General features: G+C 45.5%; 1 protein-coding gene across 1 annotated transcript; it reads right to left on the reverse strand.

Annotated features, from left to right (window-relative positions):
• Positions 1-240: 240 nt before the first annotated feature.
• Positions 241-27,802, reverse strand: c14h11orf58 (chromosome 14 C11orf58 homolog). Its single transcript, XM_070899901.1, has 5 exons — positions 27,563-27,802; positions 21,331-21,420; positions 4,624-4,684; positions 3,170-3,279; positions 241-950 (listed from the first exon to the last, which is right to left on the reverse strand). The coding sequence occupies exons 1-5, from the start codon at positions 27,650-27,652 to the stop codon at positions 732-734; spliced, it is 570 nt and encodes a 189-aa protein (XP_070756002.1). The 5' UTR covers positions 27,653-27,802; the 3' UTR covers positions 241-731.

Here is a 27,802-nt window from a genome sequence, read left to right on the forward strand (position 1 = left end):
CCCCAACCCCCCCCCCCCCCACCACCCCAGTCAAGATTAAGCTGTTTGAACAGTTACAACTTTGTTGAAGGAACGAAAAAGCCTTGTGGTGCATACTGTGGTGTTTGATTCTTTAAAACTTGCTGCTTTTGTATTGAAATTTCTGGTTCTTAAGACTGGAACCTCCTGACAACAATGATCCAATAGCTACCAGATGCCAAGAATCCTTCCTTTAGAGCAAATGAGAGAAAATAGCAAAACTTGTAACAGATTTTTCTCAAGTTTTATTTTATATACAGTATATGAACAGCTAAAAATTCTTGAGTTTCAACTAGCCTTTACCATCTAAATTTGATTACGTTCCTTGTATTGGACATTACTCACTTAAAAAAAAAAATTGCACAAATGATATGTAATTTATAAATTACATAAGAGTCATAAGAAGTATCTCATCTTCATTTAGATGTTACACACTTGGAACTCTTAAAATATGAGCAGGAAACTTTGGAAAACATGTAGCCATAAAAAAAATGAAGTGAAAAACTCACAGCCAATTTCACAAAATGGAGAGATTTAAAAAAAAAAAGAAAATGTGGAAATAGAACATGAGGACACAACAATGTAGTAGGCAAGAATAGTCATGTACCACTAAAATTGGAAACTAAACCCAATGCAATCCTGCGTTCAGTAAAATGTATAGTAATTGTACAATCCAGAACAATGAACAGAACAGGAGACTGTTAAAGGATGAGTTAGTTTGTAGATGACTTTACAAACATCATTTTATAATTGCTTTTCAGGTCCTGCTTTTTAGCGTCTCCATCTTCCGACTGAAGCTCCTCACCGCTGGATTTCATGCTGTCCGAAGAATAATCCTTTAATTGACCTTTACTTTCAGAGTCATTCAAGCTATCGGCTGCTGAATCTCCAGAAGCACTGACCGGTTGCACTTCTGGTTCCTCTGCCTCTGGCTGCAAGACAGGTGAAAGTTTTTAAAGAGCTTTCTAGACAACCATCACTATTTAAAAAAAAATCTATATAAAAGATGATTGAGTTACTAAATAACTGATGAACACAGGTCCTGGACCACGAGTACCATGCAACCACAACATGAGTTTTTTTTAATGTATATCCTGCCCCAAATTGTTCCTGCTAAACATGTGCACCCATCCTGCCCCATATCCTTGTGTCCACATTCATCCTGGCTGCCCAGCTAGCTCCTTCCCAACATGATATCCCACCTAATGCCTCCCCCCTAATCATGATTTCATATCCTGAACCACCTCAAGTGCTCCGATCCACGCCCAGTCTGACTGTTCTGGCTCTAGAGAACAGGTTCTTTGACTGTGCTCGGTGAGGAGGATAAAAAGGAACCTGGTTAAGGGGGCAGAGAAGGGAGAAAATGGGGAAAACAACGCAAGAGAATGTTGGCGAAAAACCACACCATCTCTATGGCACCAACAGGTTCCTTTATCTTTCCCTAGGTACAATCCATGCAAAGTACGAGACACTGTGATCTAATGAACCCGATGCCAATGATCACCGGACAGGTCACGTTTCAGTGTGGAGTTACAGATCCCCCTTGGCTTGAAGATAAAGGTCCAAGGCCTTGAAGTTAGGCCAATAAACACAGTGAGACAAACATACTCTTAAAAAGCTGATATTTACACAAATCTAAGATGAGCCAGTAGAAGAACTCTGCCACTAAGAATTCTGATATGCTCATGAAATGCTTACATCAGTTATTGATGCCTTTTTTTTGTCAGTTTAATTCTCAGAGCCTGACCTTTGCATTTCTGTACATTCATAGTCAATTGCAAGTGCCATGGTGAGGATAAACTCAGACATACTGTGCAAATTAAAGTAAAGCAGAGAAGTTTTATGACCCCCCAATCAAGGCATTGATGCAGGCAGAGTGTGCAGCTCTTTGGTACCTCCTCCATGAGCATTAGATCAGGGAAGACACCAGAGCTGAATTTTCCCTTCCCTAGCCCAGGGCCATCCCCAATGTCACCAGAGCCAAGATCAGCTAACAGTAAAAACCAACGGTCAAACTTCAGGCCTCGATTCTGAACGCTTCAGTAACAAATCAGGTCGCACATTCCACCCACTAAGCAAGAGAAACATTTTCTGTAAAAACAAGTGCCTTGGGAATGATTTCAATCTCACTACCACCAGGTTTTATCAGCACGAGGTAGTAGCGAAACGAGAATCTTAAATTTAAAAAAAAAAAGCACTCAGCACCAAACTCCTGGCCGCTGTAATTTGTGAGCGGGCCTCCATTTAGGCAGCCAGTGCTCCTGCCAGAAGTTGGCAGGAACCTCATTAGTCCATGTAAATTGAGGTCCTGTTAATAGTTAATATCCCAATGCCATTTTGATAAAGGACAGCTCGGTGCCCACTTCAGTGCTGGATTCTATTATAGTGCATTTAAGGGGAAGCTAGATAAGCATGAGGGAGAAGGGAATACAGGGTTATGGCAGCAGATTGAGATTAGGAAGGATGGGAGGAGGTTCGAGTAGAGCATAAACACTGGCATGGATTGGTTGAAGCATACAGAATGGTACATGTACCAAGCACTTTATTGGCCAGTTACTAAAAAGACTAATACAGCAACAAGAGCCCCATATGCTCTTGCATGCTGCATCTCAGAGGTTCACTGCTATAATTTCTCCTTGGGAGCAGTCAACTTGAGGCTCGCCACTTCCCCCACAGTGGAGGCAAACAAAAAGGTCAACCAGGCACTGGTTCACCTCGCCTAATGGGAGACGAAAGAACGTCACTCAATCATCAAATCATAGCAACAGGAGTAGGCCATTCAGCCCCTTGAGCCTACTCCACCATTCAATTCGATCATGGCTGATCTGCACCTCAACTCCATTTACCACCGTTGCTCCATATCCCTCAATAGCATTAACTAACAAAAATCTATATTTCAGTCTTGAAAGCTACAATTGTCCCAGCATCCAGACTTTTTTTTTTTGGAGGGGGGAAAGAGAGTTCCAGATTTCTACTACCCTTTTGCAGAAAAAGTGCTTCCTGATTTCACTCCTAAAATAGCCTAGCTCTAATTTTATGATGTCCCATTGCTCTGATTTTACCCAGGGGGGAGGGGGAAAAGGGAGGAAAGAGAAAGAAAAACAAGGTTTTGAAAACAGGTTAATGCTTCTGGGAACAGGATGCCCATTACCTCACTGAAGCCTAATCCACAGTGTCGTCTGTTTCTTCCCGACAGCTGACTGTCCAAACTCTGATGAAACTGATGCTCCAGCTCCTCATTTATTTTCTTATCTTCATCACCTAAAAAGCAAATACTTCACTACAAGTCTTCATATCAGCCATCCTGGGAACTAGTTTAGGAAGACTATTTTTATGGCAGAATTATCATGACAGAAGTCCAAGTAGCAAAAAAAATAATCACTGCAATCTTGGTGCTGGCTCTCTCTCCCCCGCCCCCATGGCAAGATGGTTTTAAAATAAAACCTTAGTATTTCTTAAAGAAATGATCACTGGGATAGAGCAGCTTTAAGAATGTTTCAATAGCTCCTAAGCAATTCATACATGCATTGTATACACTCTTTAAAAAAAAGTCATTAGCTTCAAACTACTTTGCATAATTCTTTAACAAGTCATGAATATCCAACATATAAGCTCACCACTGATGATGTCAATGTGACTGGCAGTATTTAGTCATAATGCAAAGTCAACCTCCCCATCTATCCTCAAAGTGGAAGCATGCATGTCCACCACTCCCCCTCCCCCAAATAAAAATCTGGAAATTTCTTGCATTTTATTATTTACGGTTCAAATAAAAGTTGGCAGATATGGTAGCCTCATGGTTATGGTACTGGACTAACAACTCGAGGTCAAATACCACCACGGTAAGCTGTGAAACTGAATAAACCACAGGTTTCTTTTTTCACATGGAGAACATTTAAATATTTCTTCCAAAATGTGTCCTTTAAAATTAAACTATCACCTGCAGCAAGAAAGTTGGCTAATAACTGCATTGTTTCCCATCACATCATTCTATAAATGGGTACAGGTTGATCCTCCCTTATCCGGAACCTGGCCTGTTCTGGATAAGGGATTTTTCCGGAGGGATGGTCACGTTAAATTGGATGGTACAGGTACTGAGCAAAGGGATATTGGGGCTGGCTGGCTTGGAGCTGGGAGTGCGGCAGGTGGGGAGGGGGGGGGGTTGTGGTGGATCGCGGGGCCAGGCCAACGATTGCAGGAGTCGGCAGCGAGGAAGGACTTCAATTTGTTCATGTCAGAGCAGCCGGGAATAGCTCTGGACGAGGAGTGGTTCCGGATAAGGGAATCCTGGATAAGGGAGATTCAACCTGTATGCGTATCCAAAAGCAAGAACTGGTTTTGTAAGGTTATTTTTGCATAACTGTTTATACAAAGGCAGATTTGCAGTTCTAAGCATTTAAAACAAACTTTGGGCAACCGAAAGATCGTTCATCTGGCTCCAGTATGGGATCAAGCCTTGAGGAGGAATCAAGTGGTGGTATGTGGGGAAGAAAGGCTGAATTGAGAAAGTAACGCATATGTGTGTGTGTGCGCGCGCGCGCGCGCGCGCTTGCACAAGGCAAGTTAGAGCAAGGCAGTAACTCAAAATGCCCTGGTTTCACTCACCTGTCCTGAAGAGCGAGGTTGATTTGTGGTCTCCTGGATGTGGGCGTCCAGTAATATCTTTCTAAAGAGAAAAATTAAACATTGCAGTCAAAAAGAATTGGGCAAATAACTCAGGACGGTATTAGCATTCAGACCTGAGCCTTTTATCTCTCTTACACTTCCTTCTCCCGCTTTTTCTCTTTCCCTCCCATGTCAATATCTAACATGTTGTAAGACTGTTGAAGCGCCTTGGGAAGTTTTACTACATTAAAGTTATAAATAAAAGTTATTATTTTTATACAAACTAACCTATAAAGCAGGGTCAGATATTATACCAGTTACAAATGAAAGCCATTTCTCTCTGAACCACAAAACTATGAAACAATCTTCATTAGACATTACAAGCCAGTTCCTCCTCAGAACGGTACACCCAGCCTAAAGTATGGTGATCAGAATTGGACGCAACATTCTAGTTATGGCCTAACCAGAGCTTTATATCATGCCCCCCCCGACCTGCGAGAGAACAGCTCCACAGGTCAGGCTATAAAAGAGCTGGAGCGACGTACCACTTCAACCTCCAGCGCGAGCTGCTCCAAGTATGCAACGTTTTTGAGATGGGCAGGAACATCGGTGGGGCCCTGGTAGAGGAGTGGGAAGGACGGGGCGGATGAGCGGTGAGTGTTTGCGGCGAGATGCGATGAATATTTGTGGTGAAGGAGCGGAGAGCGATCGTGGCGGAGGTGCGATAGATGAGAGTACGGGGTGCAGAAGAGCCCAGGGCCCAGGAGCAGCATGGGCCAGCCTACACTGCAATATGTGTGCGCACTAGGTGTGTGCAGCAGAGCCGGTCTCCAGTCGTCCTGGTTAACCCTTGCTACTGGATAAAGGCCTAGCTCTGTCAAGCCCGTGTGGTGGCTGGTGTGCAACGGTCACCCCACGTTAAAGAAATCCACGCACAGGCATCTTCCACCCCCTCAATTGGAGTTCAGGACTGGAACATCGGATCCTTCATTGAAGGAACTGTGAACTCGTGGAAGCAAGTCATCCTCGTTCGAGGGACCACCTATGATGATGACACCCAAATTGCTGCATTCATACTCTATCCTCATGGTAAAGTGATCAATTATTGCAATTGCGGGCACTTTTGGAATAGCTGTGGTTTTTAAAAAAAAAACACACATTTGATACAAAGCAAGTCACTTTGTACACTAACTGAACCTGGTTTCTACTGGGATCATGAGTGAAACTGAGTTTATTAGATGCAATTAAAGCAGTTATTGATAACTGGAATGATATATAGGGCCACAATTAAGACTTCAGAAAGAGTCCCAGATAAGAGCGGTGTTCCAATTATTACTTTCGTAAGTTGAATTCGATGACTACAGTAGCATACTGATTATGTTACTGGACGAGTAATCCAGAGACCTGGACAAATAATTCAGAGCCGCGAGTTCAAATCCCACCCCGTCAGCTGGGAGATTTAAATTCGGTTCATTAAATAAATCTGGAATTATAAAGCTGGTATCAGTAACAACGACCATGAAACTACCAGACTGTTGTAAATCCTTATCTGGTCTGGTATATACGAGACTCCAGACCTACAGCGCTCTCCGAAATGGCCTAGCAAGCCACTCAGTTGTACCAAATTGCTGGGGCAAAGTCAGCACTGTGGGAGGACCTTCAGCACAGACTGCAGCAGCTCACCACCACCTCTCAAGGGCAATAAATACTGGCCTTGCCATCGACAACAGCATGCCATGAATAAATTCATCTTAACTAAATGTATGAAACGGTAATTGATTTTAATGAAAAATTCTCTTATTAAATATTGTAATAATGACTATTGCCAGATAGTATATGTAGGCTACAGGTGATTTAAATTCATTTGTTACAAATTACATTTCAGAAACTTTCTAGAAAGTGCTTTAATACCAGCAGTTACTTTAAACAAATTCTGATCCTTAAGCTTTCTTTTCAACTGCATATTAGTCAAGGATTTTGCTTTCCCAGTTTATGCCCATTTCCCTTCTGGATTGTTATTTTTCTCCTGATGTTCCTCGTACACAGCAAGGGGCTGCATCCAGTCATATGGTGTGCAGACAAAGATGGCTACAATCAACAGGGATTCAAAGTCCCCATAATGATTGAATAAGTTCTCAAGGAAAGAGTCACTTCCAGACTGCAGCGGTAAACTATAACTTTAAGGAACTGAGAAGTAACATGAATAAATCTTCTGCCTCAAGGCATTGCCACAATAGCACATCAGCATTATTTATGTATAATTTGTATTCGCCATGAACCGTATTTCCCTACAATATGCCTTTGATACAACCAACGATGCAATATCTCAATCTCAGGTATTGCATTTTGAAGTGAACATAGTTCTTTGACCCAAACATTGATTGCGATTTCCTCCTTAAACTTGAATCTCTCCTGAGGAGCTTGTTTGAAACCCAGGGAGAACTGATCCAGAGACCTGGACTAATAATTCGGAGCTGCAAGTTCAAATCCCACCACGTCAACTGGAGGATTTACATTCAGTTCATTAAATATATCTGGAATTATAAAGCTGGTATCAGTAACAGCGACCATGAAACTACCAGATTGTTGTAAACCCTTATCCGGTCTGGTATGTACAAGACTCCAGACTTATAGTAATGTGGTTGACTCTTAACTGCTCTCCGAAATGGCCAAAATACAAGGGGGTTGACTTATGAGGAAAGGTTGAGTAGGTTGGGCCTCTACTCATTGGAATTCAGAAGAATGAGGGGTGATCTTATCGAAACGTATAAGATTATGAGGGAGCTTGACAAGGTGGATGCAGAGGATGTTTCCACTGATGGGGGAAGACTCGAACTAGAGGGAATGATCTTAGAATAAGGGGCTGGCCATTTAAAACTGAGAGGAGGAGAAATTTCTTCGCTGAGAGTTGTAAATCTGTGGAATTTGCTGTCTTAGAGCTGTGGAAGCTGAGACATTGAATAAATTTAAGTCAGAAATAGACAGTTCCTTAAAAGGGGATAAGGGGTTATGGGGAGCGGGCATGGAAGTGGAGCTGAGTCCATGATCAGATCAGCCATGATATTGAATGGCGGAGCAGGCTCGAGGCGCCGTATGGCCTACTCCTGTTCCTATTTCTTATGTAAAAGGCCCTGTTCACATGAAAAGTACGCTGCTGCTGATGCCGGAGCCTGCACTCAGGTTTGGTCCTAAAAGCAACTGGAGCAGTCCCCAGTTCCCTGGTTGATTTTTTAAAAAACCTGAAAGGAACCAGAGTAAACTGGAGACCAAGGTTTGGGTGTGTGATCAATAGGAAAGCACATAAAGCAGCAGGTTAACATGAGGAAACTGAATTCCTTTTCCAAATCACTACTCGCAGCCAGCATCTGCACAAGCCAAGCCTGCATCGAGTTGAGGCTGCTAATAGTATGCCTTACCAACAAAAATTTGAGCCTGTCTACTACCCTCAAGGTATATTCCGCATCTCACTGAGCTTTTCTTCACCAAGGATCCAGGTTATAAAGAGGCCTACTGAGCTTTCCAAATGTAGGACTGTTCTCGGCACATGTTTTTCAAGGTTTGGGATTTGGATTGATCCCAATTTAGCAAGTACTGAAGGCTACCCTAAGGGGTGCAACAACCACTGGCCATGTTTAATAATAACAATGCAGTTAGTGATCTTAAACTGAAGTATAAATGTGCTTCCAGCAGACCCAGGTTAACCATAAAGGAGCCTTGTGCATGCATGCCTGGACCTATCCAGAGCTCTATTTCCTAGAAGGCTCCTTTTCAATTTGAGAAAATTGCAGGGCAGAGTGTCTGCTTTCTCCAAACATTTAAATGTTTGTTAAGTGCCCAGCTGTGTCTTCGTTTGAAGTAGACAACACCCAGTGTGAACACAGACCCATGTGGATTGGCTTCCTGAAGGGCATTATAGTATAACTTTAGCGTGCTCAGGGCAGATCAGAGCCTGACTAAGCTGCACTGGCACCTTCGCATTGATATGCGAATTACTTCTCTGCATGGATATGAAAACAGCATTATAACACATGCAAGCAACAAAGATACTAGGCAAAACCTTGACTGAGTTCAGGGTGCTGAATGTTACATTAACTGTTCAGTCAGGGAGTGTGGCATGTTGAGCTGAAACAACACGAGAGTCAGGAGCAGAACAACAAGCAGCCAGCACAGCACCCACTGACCTGGGAAGATAAGTAAAAAGAATCAGAATCACAGTGTGACGTCACAGGAAAGCAGTGAAGTGATTGGTTGGTGAGTTTCTCTCTCTTTTCCGGGGCATTGGTTTAAATTAAGAACTGGGATTAAAAAGAAAACTTGAAAACTTAATTAATTAAATCATCATCATAGGCAGTCCCTCGTATCGAGGATGACTTGCTTCCACGCCAAAAAGGGATGAGTTCGCAGGTGTTTCGATGAACGACCCAATACTCTCCAGGTCCCAAACTACATGTTGAAGAGTGGAAGATGCCTGTGCGTGGATTTTTTTAACGTGTGGTGACCGTTGCACACCAGCCATCACACTGGCTTGACAGAGCTCGGTCTTGGTCCAGTGGCAAGGATTGAACAAGACGACTGGAGACCAGCTCTGCTGCACAGAGCTAGCGCGCACACATATCGCAGTGTGGGCTGGGCCCGTGCTGCCCCTGGGCGCGTGCTGCCCCTGGGCGCTCGCCTCTTCTGGGCCCCGATCACGTTGATCTACAGTCTCTCGCCACTCCTTCGCCCCGACCTCGCTGCTCCTGCTGTACCTGCCCACGCTCCAATCGGCGACCTGGACCTTGGTGACATCCAATCCAGTTGCCTTCTTCACAGCTGTCGTCCGTCTGAGCCGGCTCGAGCTGTACCTTGAAGTGGTATGTTCCACGCTGCTCCTTTGAAGGCTCCGACCCACTGATGGTCCTTGCAGGTCGGGGCCACCGCACCGAATGCGGGTCGGGCTCCATGCTGATCCTTTAATTAAATACATTAGAGACGACAGGGCAGGCAATGTGTTACTGCTGCTGCACGTGGGAGCTGGTTGACCCCACTGAGGTACACGGTGACCACATCTGCAATAAGTGACTGCATCTCAAGGAACTTCGGCTCAGTGTTGATGAGCTGGAGTCCGAGCTGCAGACACTGCGACACATCGGGGGGGCGGAAGAGTGTTACCTGGACGCTGTATTCCAGGAGGCAGTCACACCCCGTAGATTAATTAATTCAAATTTGGTCCGTGGTCAGGAGGGTGTGACTACAAGTGAGGAAGGTATGGAGACCCAGGAGGTAGCATTGGAGGAGTCGCAGAGCGTGCTCTTATCCAACAGGTCCCTGTGTGGACGAGAGCAGGGACTGCAGGGAGGATGAGCAAACTGACCACAGCACATAAGAACATAAGAATTAGGAACAGGAGTAGGCCATCTAGCCCCTCGAGCCTGCTCCGCCACTCAATAAGATCATGGCTGATCTGGCCGTGGACTCAGCTCCACTTACCCGCCCTCTCCTCGTAACCCTTAATTCCCTTTTTGGTTAAAAATCTGTCTATCTGTGACTTGAATACATTCAATGAGCTAGCCTCAACTGCTTCCTTGGGCAGAGAATTCCAGATTCACAACTCTCTGGGAGAAGAAATTCCTTCTCAACTCAGTTTTAAATTGGCTCCCCCGTATTTTGAGGCTGTGCCCCCTAGTTCTAGTCTCCCCTACCAGTGGAAAGAACCTCTCTGCCTCTATCCTGTCTATCCCTTTCATGATTTTAAATGTTTCTATAAGATCACCCCTCATCCTTCTGAACTCCAACGAGTAAAGACCCAGTCTACCCAATCTATCATCATAAGGTAAACCCCTCATCTCCGGAATCAGCCTAGTGAATCGTCTCTGTACCCCCTCCAAAGCTAGTATATCCTTCCTTAAGTAAGGTGACCAAAACTGCACGCAGTACTGCAGGTGCGGCCTTACCAATACCCTATACAGTTGCAGGACCTCCCTGCTTTTGTACTCCATCCCTCTCGCAATGAAGACCAACATTCCATTCGCCTTCCTGATTACCTGCTGCACCTGCAAATTAACTTTTTGGGAGCTCTCCGCTGGCTGGAGTGGCGGCTGTCCTGCAGGAGCTGCTGCTCGGGAATCCGTACCTCCACGACCAAGGTTTTATGTGGCGGTCGGAAGAGAGGGCTGTGGCTGGTGAGGTGACCAGGGTCAGGGATCTGCTCGATGGCGGAGGAGCGGGCTGGATGGCGCCAGGCATGCTGGCGCGGCGCCTAAATTCAGCCAACGTCTGCCGCGCGGCCGAAGCCATCGAGTCGCTAAAAACAGCTTTGGGCCCTGACTCTGTTAGGTGCATCGAGGAGGCTCAAGCACGTGGGGAGATCCTGTCCGGACGGAATTCCTCATCGGCGCCAAACCCCGGAACCTCCCTCGGGAGCCGGCGCCTCACAACTTGAGCCGCCTCGAGGAAATCCCCTCCGTGCCTTTCAGTTCCGCGCGGACGGGTTTCCTGTACGGGCTGCTCCTGCACACTCTCAACTTTGCCATCCTCGCCGGCCGTCCGGACACGCCATGGCGTACCATCTTGCCGTCCGGAGGAGGCGGGGGGTTCCCGATGGAGGGCACTATGCGGGAGTCCTCCCACTATTCATCGGGGACTTGGCCTGGAGGGTGGTGCACGGAGCAGTGCCGTGCAACAAATTTTTAAGCCGGTTCACGGACTCCCAGGCCGCCTGCAATTTCTGCGGTCTGGAAGAGTCCATGTTCCATGTTTTTATTGAGTGCACGAGGTTGCAGCCCTTGTTTTATTATTTAAAGGGGCTGCTCCTGACATTCTGGCTGCACTTCAGTCCCACTCTCCTGATCTTTGGGCACCCTGTGCGGAGGGGAGCGGGTAGGTCCGAGGGCCTCCTCGTAGGACTGCTCCTGGGCACGGCCAAGGGTGCCATCAGCCGGTCCAGGCAGCGGGCGGTCGAGGGGGTCGTTCAACCTGACTGCCTGCCTCTCTTCCGCGCCAGGGTGTCCTTGGAGATGGAGCACGCGGTGTCCACCGGTACGCTCGAGGCCTTCCGCGAGAGGTGGGCACCGGAGGGACTGGAGTGCATCGTCACGCCCGGCAACCAAATTTTAATTTGATTTTGTTTTAAAGTTTAATTTGTTTTAACTGCCGGTGCTTTTAGTGTCCCCCTCCCCTTTTATAGGGGGCACTAGAAAAAATGTGATTTTAGTGCCCAAAAAAACCCACAAAAAAGAAAAAAGGGCCTTGTAAATGTCTGGTGTGTCATCCAGGTCGGGTGGCACAGTTTAATGTTTTATGTTTTTCAGATAAACTCCAAAAAGAGTTTCATGCACAAGGATCCAAAAAGAGTTTCATGCACAAGGATCCAAAAAGAGTTTCATGCACAAGGACCCCCAGGTCCCTCTGCACCTCAGCATGTTGTAATTTCTCCCCATTCAAATAATATTCCCTTTTACTGTTTTTTTTCCCCCAAGGTGGATGACCTCACACTTTCTGACATTGTATTCCATCTGCCAAACCTTAGCCCATTCACTTAACCTATCCAAATCTCTGCAGCCTGTGTCCTCTACACAACCCGCTTTCCCACTAATCTTTGTGTCATCTGCAAATTTTGTTACACTACACTGTTCCCTCTTCCAGGTCATCTATCTATATTGTAAACAGTTGTGGTCCCAGCACTGATCCCTGTGGCACACCACTAACCACCGATTTCCAACCCGAAAAGGACCCATTTATCCTGACACTCTGCTTTCTGTTCGCCAGCCAATTCTCTATCCATGCTAATACATTTCCTCTGACTCCACGTACTTCTATCTTCTGCAGTAACCTTTTGTGTGGCACCTTATCGAATGCCTTTTGAAAATCTAAATACACCACATCCATCGGTACACCTCTATCCACCATGTTCGTTATATCCTCAAAGAATTCCAGTAAATTAGTTAAACATGATTTCCCTTTCATGAATCCATGCTGCGTCTGCTTGATTGCACTATTCCTATCTAGATGTCCCGCTATTTCTTCCTTAATGATAGTTTCAAGCATTTTCCCCACTACAGATGTTAAACTAACCGGCCTATAGTTACCTGCCTTTTGTCTGCTCGCCTTTTTTTTTTAAACAGAGGCGTTACATTAGCTGCTTTCCAATCCGCTGGTACCTCCCCAGAGTCCAGAGAATTTTGGTAGCGTGGTAAAGGGGGCCATTCAAGTGGGGATGGGGAGAGAAAGAGTAAAAATAAATGTTGTAGTGGTAGGGGGACAGTATCATTAGAGGGGGGATACTGTTCTCTGCAGCCGAGACCATGAGTCCCGAAGGCTGTGTTGCCTGCCCGATGCCAAGGTTAAGGACATCTCCTCTGGGCTGGAGAAGAACTTGGAGTGGGAGTGAAAAATCCAGTTGTCGTGGTCCACGTATGTACCAATGACAAAGGTAGAACAAAAAGAGGTTCTGCTGAGGGAGTATGAATAGCTGGGGGCTAAATTAAAAAGCAAAATAATCTCTGGATTATTACCTGAGCCACGAGCAAATTTGCATAGGGTAAATAATATCAGAGAGATGAACACATGGCTCAAACATTGGTGTGGGAGAAATTGGTTTCGGTTCATGGAGCACTGGCACCAGTACTGGGGTAAGAGGGAGCTGTTCCATTGGGCCAGGCTCCACTTGAACCACGATGGGACTCATGTCCTGGTGAATCAAATAACTAGGGCTGCAGAGAGCGCTTTAAACTAAATAGTGTGTTGGGGGGGGCGGGGAAAGAAGGATTCAGGTGAGCGGAAATTCAAAAAGTCAAAGAGCAATACAGCAGGGTAGTGATGGGAAAAAAGATAACCAGAGTGTGACAGGAAGGGACAGAACATATAAACATAAGAGTGCATCAGAAAGTGCAGTGAAAGCAGGGAAAAATGGTAAAAAGAAAAAATTAAAAGTTCTTTATCTGAATGCACACAGCATTCATAACAAGATAAGAGTTGATGACTGCACAAATAGATATAAATGGGTATGATCTGATAGCCATTAGAGAGATGTGGTTGCAAGGTGACCAAGACTAGGAACTGAATATTCAGGGGTATTTTACAATTCGGAAGGATAGACAGAAAGGAAAAGGAGGTGGGGTAGCTTTGTTCATAAAGAATGAGATCAGTGCAGTAGTGAGAAATGATAGTGGCTCAGAAGATCAAGATGTAGAATCAGTTTGGGCGGAGATAAGAAATAATAAGTGGAAAAAGTCACTGGTGGGTGTAGTCTATAGGCCCCCTAACAGTAGCTACACTGTTGGATGAAGTATAAAGAAAGAAATAATGGAGGCTTGCAAGAAAGGTACAGCAATAATCATGGGCGATTTTAATCTTCATGGGGATTGGACAAATCAAATTGGCCAAGGTATCCTTGAGGAAGAGGTCATAGAGTGTATCCGAGATGGCTTCCTTGAACAGTACACGTTGCAGAACCAACCAAGGAGCAGGCTATCTCGAATCTGGTACTGTGTAATGAGGCAGGATTAATAAATGATCTCATAGTAAAGAATCCTCTAGGAAAGAGTGACCATAGCAAATTTCAAATTCAGTTGCGACGGAGAGAAAGTTGGATCTCAAAACAGTATCCTGATCGTAAATAAAGGCGATTACAAAAGGTATGAAGGCGGAGTTGGCTAAAGTGGACTGGAAAAATAGATTTAAGTGTAATATGGTTGATAAACAGTGGCAGGCATTTAAGGAGATATTTCATAATTCTCAACAAAAATATATTCCAGTGAGAAGACTGTGAGAAGGGAGAACCATCTCTGGTTAACTAAGGAAGTAAAGGATGGTACCAAATTGGAAAAAAAATGGCATACAAAGTTGCCAAGATTAGTGGGAGGCTAAAGGATTGGGAATTTTTTAAAAAATCAGCAAAGATCAATTAAAACAATTATAAAGACAGGGAAGATAGAGTATGAGAGTAAGCTAGCAAGAAATCTAAAAACAGATAGCAAGAGCTTCTACAGGTATATAAATAGGATGAAAGGAGCTAAAGTAAACATTGGTCCCTTAGAGGATGAGACTGGGGAATTAATAATGGGGAACAGGGAAATGGCGGAGACTTTGAACAAATATTTGCATCGGTCTTCAAGGTAGAAGACACTAAAAACATCCCAATAGAAAATCAAGGGGCTATAGGGTGGGAGGAACTTGAAACAATCACTAAAGAAAAAGTACTCGGTAAAATAATAGGACTAAAGGTGGACAAGTCCCTGGACCTGATGGCCTACATTCTAGGGTCTTAAAAATAGTGGCTGTAGAGATAGTGATGCATTGGTTGCAATCTACCAAAATTACCTGGATTCTGGAGAGGTCCCAGCAGATTGAAAACAACAAATGTAACACCCCTATTTAAAAAAGACAGACAGAAGGCAGGAAACTATAGACCATCAGCAGGCCGGGGCCATTAGAGGGAGCATGGTGCGGTGGCATGCCACTTCAGGGAGCAGTGCGTGCTGCTGCAGGAGGGCAACGGCTGTTTCCAATGTGGGCAGGTACAGCAGGAGGGGCGAGGTCGGGGCAAAGGAGTTCGTAGAGGGATGTGATCAGGGCCCAGGAGAGGCGAAAGTTCGGGCCCAGGGGCAGCACGGGCCAGCCCACACTGTGGTTGTGTGCGCACTAGGTCAGTGCAGCAGAGCTGGTCTCCAGTCGTCTTGGTTAATCCATGATGCTGGACCATGACCTAGCTCTGTCAAGCCCGTGTGGTGGCTGGGGTGCATCAGCCACCACACGTAAAAAAAAAAATCCACCCTTCAGGATGTAGTTCGGGATCCAGAATATCATTGAAACACCTGTGAACTCTTCCACTCTTGGCGTGGAAGCAAGTCATTCTCATTTCGAGGGACTGCCTATGATGATGATGAATCAGTTAGCCTACCATTGGTAAAATGCTGGAATCTATTATTAAGGAAGCAGTAGCAGGATATTTGGAAAAGCATAATAGTCAAGCAGAGTCAGCATGGTTTTATGAAAGGGAAATCATGTTTGACAAACTTTCTGGACTTCTTTGAGGATGTTAGGAATGGCTTGCATAAAGGGGAACCAGCGGATGTAGTGTATTTGGATTTCCAAAAGGCATTAGATAAGGTGCCACATAAAAGGTTACTGCACAAGAGCTCACGGGGTTGGGGGTAATCCATCATCATCATTGGCTGTCACTCGAAATCGAGAAAGACTTTAATCCAAAAGTGAGTTGTCAGGTGACTGAACAGTCCAATACGGGAATTACAGTCTCTGTCGCAGGTGGGACGGACAGTGGTTGGAGGAAAGGGTGGGTGGGGAGTCTGGTTTGCCACACACTCCTTCCACTGCCTGCACTTGTTTTCTGCATGCACTCGGTGACGAGACTAGAGGTGCTCAGCGCCCTCCCGGATGCTCTTCCTCCACTTAGGGCGGTCTTTGGCCAGGGACTCCCAGGTGTCAGTGGGGATGTTGCACTTTATCAAGGAGGCTTTGAGGGTGTCCTTGAAACGTTTCCTCTGCCCACCTGGGGCTTGCTTGCCATGTAGGAGTTCCGAGTAGAGCACATGCTTTGGGAGTCTAGTGTCGGGTATACGAACAATGTGGCCCGCCCAACGGAGCTGGTCGAGTGTGGTTAGTGTTTCAATGCTGGGGATGTTGGCCTGACCGAGAACACAGACGTTGGTGCATCTGTCCTCCCAGATTTGCAGGATCTTGTGGAGGCATCGCTGATGGTATTTCTCCAGCAATTCAAGGTGTCCTCTGTATATGATCCATGTCTATGAGCCATACAGGAGGGCGGGTATCACTGCAACCCTGTAGACCATAAGCTTGGTGCCAGATTTGAGGGCCTGATCTTCAAACACTCTTTTCCTCAGGCGGCCGAAGTCTGCTGGTGAACTGGAGGCAGTGTTGAACCTCATCGTTGATGGCTGACCTTGCTGATAATAGGCTCCCACGGTATGGCAAGTGGCCAGGACCACGCCGCGGATCTTGATAACTGCGGGACCGTGCTGTGTGGCGGGGTCAGGTTGGTGGAGGACCTTTGTCTTACGGATGTTTAGTATAAGGCCTATGCTTTCGTATGCTTCGGTGAAGATGTTGACTTGGAGTTCAGCCTCTGAATGTGCGCAGACACAAGCGTCGTCCACGTACTGTAGCTCGACGACAGAGGATGGGACGGTCTTGGATCTGGCCTGGAGATGACGAAGGTTGAACAGGTTCCCACTGGCTCTATAGTTTACTTCCACTCCAAGCTTGTTGAGTGAGAGGTGGAGCATTGCAGCGAGGAAGATCGAGAAGAGGGTTGGCACGATGACGCAGCCCTGCTTGACCCCGGTCCGGATGTTGATTGGGTCTGTGGTGGATCAGTTGGTCAGGATCACAGCCTGCATGTCGTCATGGAGCAGGTGGAGGATGGCGACAAACTTTTGGGGGCAGCCGAAATGGTGGATGACGCTCCATAGTCCCTCGTGGTTGGGGGTAATAGGCTCCCGAGGCATGGATAGCGCATGAGCTAACAGAAAGTTGAGATAAATGGGTCATTTTCTGGTTGGCAAACAGTAACGAGTGGGGTGCCTTGGAAATCTATGTTAATTACTTGGATGAAGGGACCGAGTGTAACATTGCCAAGTTTGCTGATGATACAAAGATGGGTGGGAAAGCAAGTTGTGAGGAGGACACAAAAAAATCTGCAAAGGGATATTGACAGGCTAAGTGAGTGGGCAAATATTTGGCAGAAGGAGTATAATGTGGGAAAGTGTGAGGTTATCCATTTTCGCAGGAAAAATAAAGCAAATTATTATTTAAATGGAGTGTAACTACAAAATGCTGCAGTAGAGATGAACCTGGGGGGGTCCTTGTGCATAAAACACAAAAAGTTAGTGTGCAGTACAGCAAGTAATCAGGAAGGCAAATGGCCTTTATTGCAAGGGGGATGAAGTATAAAAGCAGGGACGTCCTGCTACAACTGTACAGGGTATTGGTGTGGCCACACCTGCAGTACCGCGTACAGTTTTGGTCTCCGTATTTAAGGAAGGATATACTTGCATTGGAGACAGTTCAGAGAAGGTTCACTAGGTTGATTCCAGAGATGAAGGGGTTAACTTATGAAAAGAGGATGAGCAGGTTGGGTATTATACTCATTGGAGTTTAGAAGAATGAGCGGTGATCTTATTGAAACATACAAGATATGGAGGGGGCTCGACAAGGTAGATGCAGAGAGGATGTTTCCACTTGTGGAGGAATCTAGAACTAGGGGGCATAGTTTAAGAATAAGTGGTCGCCCATTTAGAACTGAGATGAAGAGGAATTTCTTCTTAGTCATAAATCTGTGGAATTCTCTGCCAGAGAGCTGTGGAGGCTGGGTCTTTGAATATATTTAAGGTGGAGACAGATTTTTGAGTGATAAGGGAGTGAAGGGTTATGGGGAGCGGGGCCGAGCCCAAAATCAGATCAGCTATGATCTTATTAAATGGTGGAGCAGGCTCGATGGGCAAAATGGCCTACTCATGCTCCAAATTCTTAAGTTCTTGACAGAGGCAGCTTTACCCTGTTGAAGAATTGACCCACATCAGAGAAGTAACCTGCTGGCCCTTTGCGCAATACAAGAGTTCTTTCTCTCATGAGACCACAATTGTTACCCAACTCTAAAGGACTGGCGAGGAATTGCTTCTATACTGGAATCGCTGGCAGAAATCTAGCCAGTCAGTAGCAAATGCAGCAACGATGGGTCAGATCATCTGAGCCCATGTATTATTGATTGATATATTGCCGAAGTATGTTTTAAACTGTCCCCTGGACTTCAGACTTTGATCTAGTGGGTAAGCAGGGCACCAAGTAAGCAGGAACCTATAAACAGTTTAATGAACCAAACAGCAGAGTCAAAACAAGTAGATCACTTACTTCTGGCTATATAGAAACTAACAAATGAATGAACGAGCCATAAAATAGTGCTAATATTTTTGTTCTAATTTCTTTCCAAGTATTTTTTTTTCTCCCCATCATCTGGTGCCATTGGACCAGAGTCCATTCCCCAGCTGAAATGTCAGGTAAACAGTCCAATTCAGTCTTTGCTGAACTGCATCCAGTGGCTGAGATACACGAGAATTTCTTGGCTGTCAAGGTCTCTTCCCAGAAGAAAATGTTTTGTTGGCTCAGCCAAGATAAGGATCCTCTCCCAAAAAAATCAATCAAGAAAATCCTACCTCTTTATAGGGTGCTCTGCTCACTCATCCCCCTGTGCTTGCTGAACTACATTGGCTCCCGGTCCCCCACAATGTCTCAAATGCAAAATTTTCACTTGTGTTTAAATCCCTTTATAGCCTCATCCCTCCCTATCTTTGTAACCTTCTCCAACCCTCCAAGAACTGGGCTCATTCAACTGTAACCCCTTGTGCATCCTAGTTTCTTCGCCCCAGCATTGACAGCTGGACTTTCAGCCATCTAGGTCCAATGCTCTGGAATCCACTCCCTAAACCTCTGGCCTTTCCACCCACCCCTTCTCCTACGAACATCCATCTATGATCAAGCTTTTAGCTGCCCCTCCTAATATCTCCATCTTTTGGCTTGGCATCAATTTTTGACTAATTACACTTCTATGAAGTGCCTACAGATATTTTTCTACGTTAAAAGGCACTATATAAATGAAAACTGTTGCTGTCGGCAATATCTCATGATCAAAAAAACTCTCTTTCCTACCTCAGGTTTATTTGTGTAAAATATTGGATGTTCATCCCACCAAGTTGAAGGGTAGAAAGTTTTGTAATTTTTGCAACCATTAAACACACTCCCCCACACAAGTGGAGGGTAAAGAATGGACAAACCTACATTTACCTCATCACATCCTCAGGATGTTCCAAAGCACTTTACGGTCAATTAATTACTTCTGAGGTGCATTCACGGTTATGATGCAGGCAAACATGGCAGCCAATGTGCACACAGCAAGGTCACACAAACAATTAAGCTGTTTTTGGTGGTATTGTATAATGGTGGAATGTTGGTCAGTACACCAGGAGAACTAAGCTTCTTCAAGTTGTTCCATGGACACTTTACCTTTCACCTGAAAAAGCAGAATGGGCCTTGTTTTAACATGTCATCTAAAGGACTGCACCTCTGACAATACAGCACCTTTTCAGTACAGTACTGGAGTGTCAGCTTAGACAATGCCCTCAAGTACTCGAATATGGTTCAAAGCCACAACCTACCAACCCAAAGGAAAATGAGCACCATAAACTAAGCCAGGATAACTCCAAAAGTTCTTTACACAACTTCAAACTCACAGCACTGGTGTATTATTTGCACACCAGCCATTTTTGTGGTTCCTAAATGTAAATGGACAATCCACCCATCCCCACCATGAATCAACTTGAAACTGCACAGGCTTATTTCACTTATCGATACAGAACATCATCTAGTTTTGCTTTTATTTTTGCACTAACACCAATCTAACCACAAAGATACCAGATGGCCAAGTAATTTTATTACTGCCTTCTTTGTAGTGTTTGGACATTAGAACATAAAAAATAGGAGAAGGCGGCCATTTGGCCCCTCGAGCCCGCTCCGCCATTCGATAAGGTCATGGCTGATCTGATCTTGGCCTCAACTCCACTTCCCTGCCCGTTCCCCATAACCCTCGACTCCCTTTTCGCTGAAAAATCTGTATCTCCAACTTAAATATATTCAATGACCCAGCCTTCACAGCTCTCTGGGGGTAGAGAATTCCAGATTCACGACCCTCTGCAGAAATTTCTCCTCATCTCAGTTTTAAATGAGTGACCACTTATTCAAAAACAATGCCCCTAGTTCTAGATTCCCCCACGTGGTGAAACATCCTCTCTGCATCTACCCCATCAAGCCCCCTCAATCTTATACGTTTCACTAAGATAACCTCATTCTTGTAAACTGCAATGAGTGTAGGCCCAACCTTTCTTCATAAGACAACTCCTTCACCTCAGGAATCAACCGTGAACCTTTTCTGAACTGCCTCCAAAGCAAGTATATCCTTTCGTAAATATGGAAACCAAAACTGCACGCAATATTCCAGGTGTGGCCTCACCGATACCCTGTACAACTGTAGCATACTAACCTTTTGTGTTTCATGCACAAGTACCCCCAGATTCTACTGTACTGCAGCACTTTGCAATCTTTCGCCATTTAAATAATAACTTGTTCTTTGATTTTTTTTTTCTGCCCAAGTGCATGACCTCACACTTTGCAACATTATACTCCATCTGCCAAATTTTTGCCCACTCACTTAGCCTGTCTGTCCTTTTGCAGATTTTGTGTGTCCTCCTCATGCATTGCTTTTCCTCCCATCTTTGTATCATCAGCAAGCTTGGCTACATTACACTCGGTCCCTTCTTCCAAGTCATTAATATTGTAAATAGCGAAGGTCCCAGCACTGATCCCTGTGGCACCCCACTAGTTACAGTTTGCCAATCTGAAAATGACCCATTCATCCCGACTCTCTGTTACCCTTTATTCACCCTGATCGTTACATCCTCAACAAACTCTAGCAAATTTGTCAAACATAATTTCCCCTTCATAAAACCATGCTGTCTCTGCTGGACTGTATTATGATTTTCTAAATGTCCTGCTGCTACTTCCTTAGTAATGGACTCCAGCATTTTCCCAAGATGCTAGGCTAACTGTTTAGTTTCAGGAACAAAATACTGAGATGGCTTTGGAAAGAGTACAGCTTCCATTCCCATTAAAATCTACGACAGAAAGTAACTTGCAGTTTACCTTCCCAGCTCCCATTAGCCGTAGGAATTTCAACTTCCGTTCATCGTCACCCAAATCAGCCGATTCCCAGGTAGTACTAGATCCTTTATCCTGCAAAAGGAAAGAGGGTGATGAACTTCTTCACACTCAGATCGATCACTAATTCGAGCATTTGCAGTAAAAATGGTACCGGGCAAAGGGTACAATTCGTCTTTGTACCACATTAGTTGATGGTAAATTTCAGATAAATGAGCTACATATCCAATCTGCAACTAAAATGGTAACTTATTACAATGTGCAGCTAGTAAATTCAAATTTCAGAATACTTCCCCTAGATGCAGTTGACAAAGACTTACTAAAGCCAATGGGCCTAAAATTGCGGTCGGAGGCTTCCTTCGTACGATCCCCAAAAAATCTACAAAAGTACCTGGTGTTCTCGGAGGAACGCAGCCATGAACTCATTGAATGGCGGTGCAGGCTAGAAGGGCCGAATGGCCTACTCCTGCACCTATTTTCTATGTTTCTATGTTTCTAAGATCCCAGTCGGAGTCCTAGATTTGCTGTGCAGCGCATGGGGAGAGGTCTTTCCGGTACGCAAGTCCAAGCTGGAGTCACGTGGGCCTGGCACATTGATAACATTGGGAGCTCTGTTTGTACAAGTTCCCATTACTATCAATGAGAAAACCCCCCCCAAGACACCCAAACACAGAATAAATAAAACATCTCATTTAAAATGAATTGAAATTAAATGCAATTAAATGTTTTAGAAAAAATAGTTTTTTTTTTTAAAAACTGTGTTAAAACATAAACTTACCTTAATGGACAGGGTTTGTGGTAAAAAAAGTGTATTTAAATTTAATTTTTATATGTTTTAAAACTCTAATGCTGGTAAAAGAAGGCTATGCACCTGCTTTCACCAGGTGTAAAAGTTTGAGGTCATTCGCTGGGCATGAGTTGGGCAGATAGCCCAATCTCTCCTGCGTGATCGAAACGTAGAAAATAGCAGTAGGCGGCCATTCTGCCCTTCGAGCCTGCACCGCCATTCAATATGATCATGGCTGATCCTCTATCTCAACACCATATTCCCACTTTTTCCCCAAACCTCTTGATGTCTTATGTACACAAATCTATCTATCTATCTCCCTCTTAAATATATTCAGTGACTTGGCCTCCACAGCCTTCTGTGGTAGAGAATTCCACAGGTTCACCACCCTCAGTGAAAACATTTCTCCTCATCTCAGTCCTAAATTTCCTACCTCGTATCCTAAGACCGTGACCCCTTGTTCTAGACTTCCCAACCAGGGAAACATCCTCCCCGCATCCAGTCTGTCTAACCCTGTCAGAATTTTATACATTGCAATGAGATCCCCTCTCATTCTTCTAAACTCTAGTGAATACAGGCCTAGTCGACCCAATCTCTCCTCATACGCCAGTCCTGCCATCCCAGGAATCAGTCTGGTGAACCTTCGCTGCACTCCCTCTATAGCAAGTATATCCTTTCTTAGGTAAGACCACCAAAACTGCACACAATACTCCAGGTGCGGTCTCACCAAGGATGCGGAGGATCCGTCAAGAGAAATCTTTGATAGATCAGAAAACCGGCTTTTGTGAGGCCTCACCAGGTCCGTGCGCACTTCGTATGGACCCGGTGAAGCTGGAATTTTAGGCCCGATGAACCTGCATTTCTATGGTACTTTTAACATAGAAAACATGTGTTTGAATACATTTCCAGTCATAGAAACATAGAAAATAGGTGCAGGAGCAGGCCATTCAGCCCTTCTAGCCTGCACCGCCATTCAATGAGTTCATGGCTGAACATGAAACTTCAGTACCACATTCCTGCTTTCTCGCCATACCCCTTGATCCCCCGAGTAGTAAGGACTTCATCTAACTCCCTTTTGAATATATTTAGTGAATTGGCCTCAACTACTTTCTGTGGTAGAGAATTCCACAGGTTCACCACTCTCTGGGTGAAGAAGTTTCTCCTCATCTCGGTCCTAAATGGCTTACCCCTTGTCCTTAGACTGTGACCCCTGGTTCTGGACTTCCCCAACATTGGGAACATTCTTCCTGCATCCAACCTGTCCAAACCCGTCAGAATTTTAAACGTTTCTATGAGGTCCCCTTTCACTCTTCTGAACTCCAGTGAATACAAGCCCAGTCGATCCAGTCTTTCTTGATAGGTCAGTCCCACCATCCCGGGAATCAGTCTGGTGAATCTTCGCTGCACTCCCTCAATAGCAAGAATGTCCTTCCTCAAGTTAGGAGACCAAAACTGTACACAATACGCCAGGTGTGGCCTCACCAAGGCCCTGTACAACTGTAGCAACACCTCCCTGCCCCTGTACTCAAATCCCCTCGCTATGAAGGCCAACATGCCATTTGCTTTCTTAACCGCCTGCTGTACCTGCATGCCAACCTTCAATGACTGATGTACCATGACACCCAGGTCTCGCTGCACCTTCCCCCTTCCTAATCTGTCACCATTCAGATAATAGTCTGTCTCTTTGTTTTTACCACCAAAGTGGATAACCTCACATTTATCCACATTATACTTCATCTGCCACACATTTGCCCACTCACCTAACCTATCCAAGTCACTCTGCAGCCTCATAGCATCCTCCTCGCAGCTCACACTGCCACCCAACTTAGTGTCATCCGCAAATTTGGAGATACTACATTTAATCCCCTCGTCTAAATCATTAATGTACAATGTAAACAGCTGGGGCCCCAGCACAGAACCTTGTGGTACCCCACTAGTCAATGCCTGCCATTCTGAAAAGTACCCATTTACTCCTACTCTTTGCTTCCTGTCTGACAACCAGTTCTCAATCCACGTCAGCACACTACCCCCAATCCCATGTGCTTTAACTTTGCACATTAATCTCCTGTGTGGGACCTTGTCGAAAGCCTTCTGAAAGTCCAAATATACCACATCAACTGGTTCTCCTTTGTCCACTTTACTGGAAACATCCTCAAAAAATTCCAGAAGATTTGTCAAGCATGATCTCCCTTTCACAAATCCATGCTGACTTGGACCTATCATGTCACCATTTTCCAAATGCGCTGCTATGACATCCTTAATAATTGATTCCATCATTTTACTCACTACTGAGGTCAGGCTGACCGGTCTATAATTCCCTGCTTTCTCTCTCCCTCCTTTTTTTAAAAAGTGGGGTTACATTGGTTACCCTCCACTCAATAGGAACTGATCCAGAGTCAATGGAATGTTGGAAAATGACCGTCAATGCATCCGCTATTTCCAAGGCCACCTCCTTAAGTACTCTGGGATGCAGTCCATCAGGCCCTGGGGATTTATCGGCCTTCAATCCCATCAATTTCCCCAACACAATTTCCCGACTAATAAAGATTTCCCTCAGTTCCTCCTCCTTACTAGACCCTCTGACCCCTTTTATATCCGGAAGGTTGTTTGTGTCCTCCTTAGTGAATACTGAACCAAAGTACTTGTTCAATTAGTCTGCCATTTCTTTGTTCCCCATTATGACTTCCCCTGATTCTGACTGCAGGGGACCTACGTTTGTCTTTACTAACCTTTTTCTCTTTACATACCTATAGAAACTTTTGCAATCCGCCTTAATGTTCCCTGCAAGCTTCTTCTCGTACTCCATTTTCCCTGCCCTAATCAAACCCTTTGTCCTCCTCTGCTGAGTTCTAAATTTCTCCCAGTCCCCAGGTTCGCTGCTATTTCTGGCCAATTTGTATGCCACTTCCTTGGCTTTAATATTATCCCTGATTTCCCTTGATAGCCACGGTTGAGCCACCTTCCCTTTTTTATTTTTACGCCAGACAGGAATGTACAATTGTTGTAATTCATCCATGCGGTCTCTAAATGTCTGCCATTGCCCATCCACAGTCAACCCCTTAAGTATCCTTCGCCAATCTATCTTAGCCAATTCACGCCTCATACCTTCAAAGTTACCCTTCAAGTTCTGGACCATGGTCTCTGAATTAATTGTTTCATTCTCCATCCTAATGCAGAATTCCACCATATTATGGTCACTCTTCCCCAAGGGGCCTCGCACAATGAGATTGTTAATTAATCCTCTCTCATTACACAACACCCAGTCTAAGATGGCCTGCCCCCTAGTTGGTTCCTCGACATATTGGTCTAGAAAACCATCCCTTATGCACTCCAGGAAATCCTCCTCCACCATATTGCTTCCAGTTTGGCTAGCCCAATCTATGTGCATATTAAAGTCACCCATTATAACTGCTGCACCTTTATTGCACGCACTCTTAATTTCCTGTTTGATGCCCTCCCCAACATCACTACTACTGTTTGGAGGTCTGTACACAACTCCCACTAACGTTTTTTGCCCTTGTGTTCTGCAGCTCTACCCATATAGATTCTACATCATCCAAGCTAATGTCTTTCCTAACTATTGCATTAATCTCCTCTTTAACCAGCAATGCTACCCCACCTCCTTTTCCTTTTATTCTATCCTTCCTGAATGTTGAATACCCCTGGATGTTGAGTTCCCAGCCCATCACGTGTCCACACGTCACAATTACTGTGTGACACTTTATAGGCAATTTCATTCCACTTCTGTTACACACAAAAGTAACATTTATTCCACCCAATTATGAGACATTATTCTTTGATACAAAACAATAATCGACCAAAACACATATTTTTTTTCTTAATTCTGACCTGGAGATTGACTACCATTTTACAATCTACAAACAGAAGCTTCAGTTACTTACAAATTTATCAGTTTGCCTTTGTGGTCTTAAACACTTAAAAAAAAAAAGAAATCTAGCATTCTTTCAAGAGTTCAGTTATTACAGTTGTAGCCAGCACACACCTATACTTTAGTAGCACTGTGCATTATAATGATAGAAATCTCTTGCCCTTATAAAACAGCACCCTAGTCTGATGACTTACTGGGAGCAATATCATGGAAGAGCCCTGTATTTCAAACACATGTTGCAAGAGTGAATCATAAAGGTTTCATTGCTTGACTCTGCTGAATTTAACTCTGCTGAATTAATTGATGGCCCGGACATCAAACAGGGTGGCCAAAAGCATGCTACAATTTTACTTCAAGCTATTTTTGTGGCGGGGGGGGGGGGGGGGGGGAAGAGAAAGAGAGCATGGTGCAAACTCCCAATCGCTATCCAATGATGTGTGCTCAAAAATGCACCAAGTATGTTTTTCCAGGATGAAATTCAGCTGTGGGGGGGGGGGGGGGGGGGGTGTCAAGCAAGTCTTTTGAAACTGAGGCAAGGGCCAAAATACTGGATGGGTTGCTAATGCCCCTAGAGCAGCACTGATGTCAGTGTGGGGGGGGGGGGGGGGGGGGGGGAGAGGAAGGCGGGATAAAACGACAGCTCCACATGTTTACTAGCTCATGTACCCGCTCAGGCGTCGTTGACAGCTCTGCCAAAACTCAACAATAACCAACAAAAAAAAAACACACACACCTTCCCCTCCCCTCCCCAATTCCCCAAACCATGGAAACATTGCAGGGGTATAGAGAGAGGGGGGGGGGGGGGGGGGCAATTCAGCAGCTAGTCAAAAGTGGTCGCTGCTTGGTGATGGAAAGTTTGGTTTTGGGGGGTCAAGTTTGTGATGAGCCCCCACCGCCGCGGAGCTGGCCCCCTATTTTAAAAAGGTGGACCAGAAAAAAAAAGAGACAATCCCCCGGGTTCTGGGGGAGGGGGGGGGAGGGAGGGAGGGAGGGAAGGAAGGAAGAAAGGAGGGAAGGAAGGAGGGAGGGAAGGAAGGAAGGAAGGAAGGAGGGAGGGAAGGAAGGAGGGAGGGAAGGAAGGGAAGGAAGGGAAGGAAGGAGGGAGGGAAGGAAGGGAAGGAAGGAGGGAGGGAAGGAAGGGAAGGAAGGAGGGAGGGAAGGAAGGAAGGGAGGGAGGGAAGGAAGGAAGGAAGGAAGGGAGGGAGGGAAGGAAGGAAGGGAAGGAAGGATGGGAGGGAAGGAAGGAAGGGAGGGAAGGGAGGGAAGGGAAGGAAGGGAGGGAAGGAAGGAAGGACAGACACCGCCTCAGCCCCGAGGCCGCAGACAAGCCGAAGCTTCAAACCCCCTGACTGAAGCCCGGCCGCATCCGACACAAAGGGCCTTGAGATCCCCCACCCCCATATCCCCAGAAATTGCCTCGTCCTCCACACGGGCCGGGCCGGGCCCACCCCCCCCTCTCTCTTTCACAGGCCTCGGGCTGGATTTATTTATTATTATTTTTTTTAAAAACAACCCACAAAAATTAAAAGGTCGGAATTTACATTGGGCGAAGCGGGCCGCTTGGCGCCGTGGTGCTGCTGCTGCTGGTGCTGGTGGGCCCGCTGCCTCCGCTTCTCGTCGGCCGAGCTCATGGTGTCCCTGTCCCTGTCCCTGTCTCTCCCCCACCCCCTCGCCTCCTCCTCCTCCGGCAGTGGCGGTGGCGGTGGCGGCGGACAATCCCCGGAGCCCGCGGCCTCGCCTCGCGCGTCGCTTTAATCTCCCAGGCTCGCTCTTTCCCGGCA

This window comes from Pristiophorus japonicus, chromosome 14, assembly GCF_044704955.1.
Source record: "Pristiophorus japonicus isolate sPriJap1 chromosome 14, sPriJap1.hap1, whole genome shotgun sequence".
Classification (NCBI taxonomy): Eukaryota; Metazoa; Chordata; class Chondrichthyes; family Pristiophoridae; genus Pristiophorus; species Pristiophorus japonicus.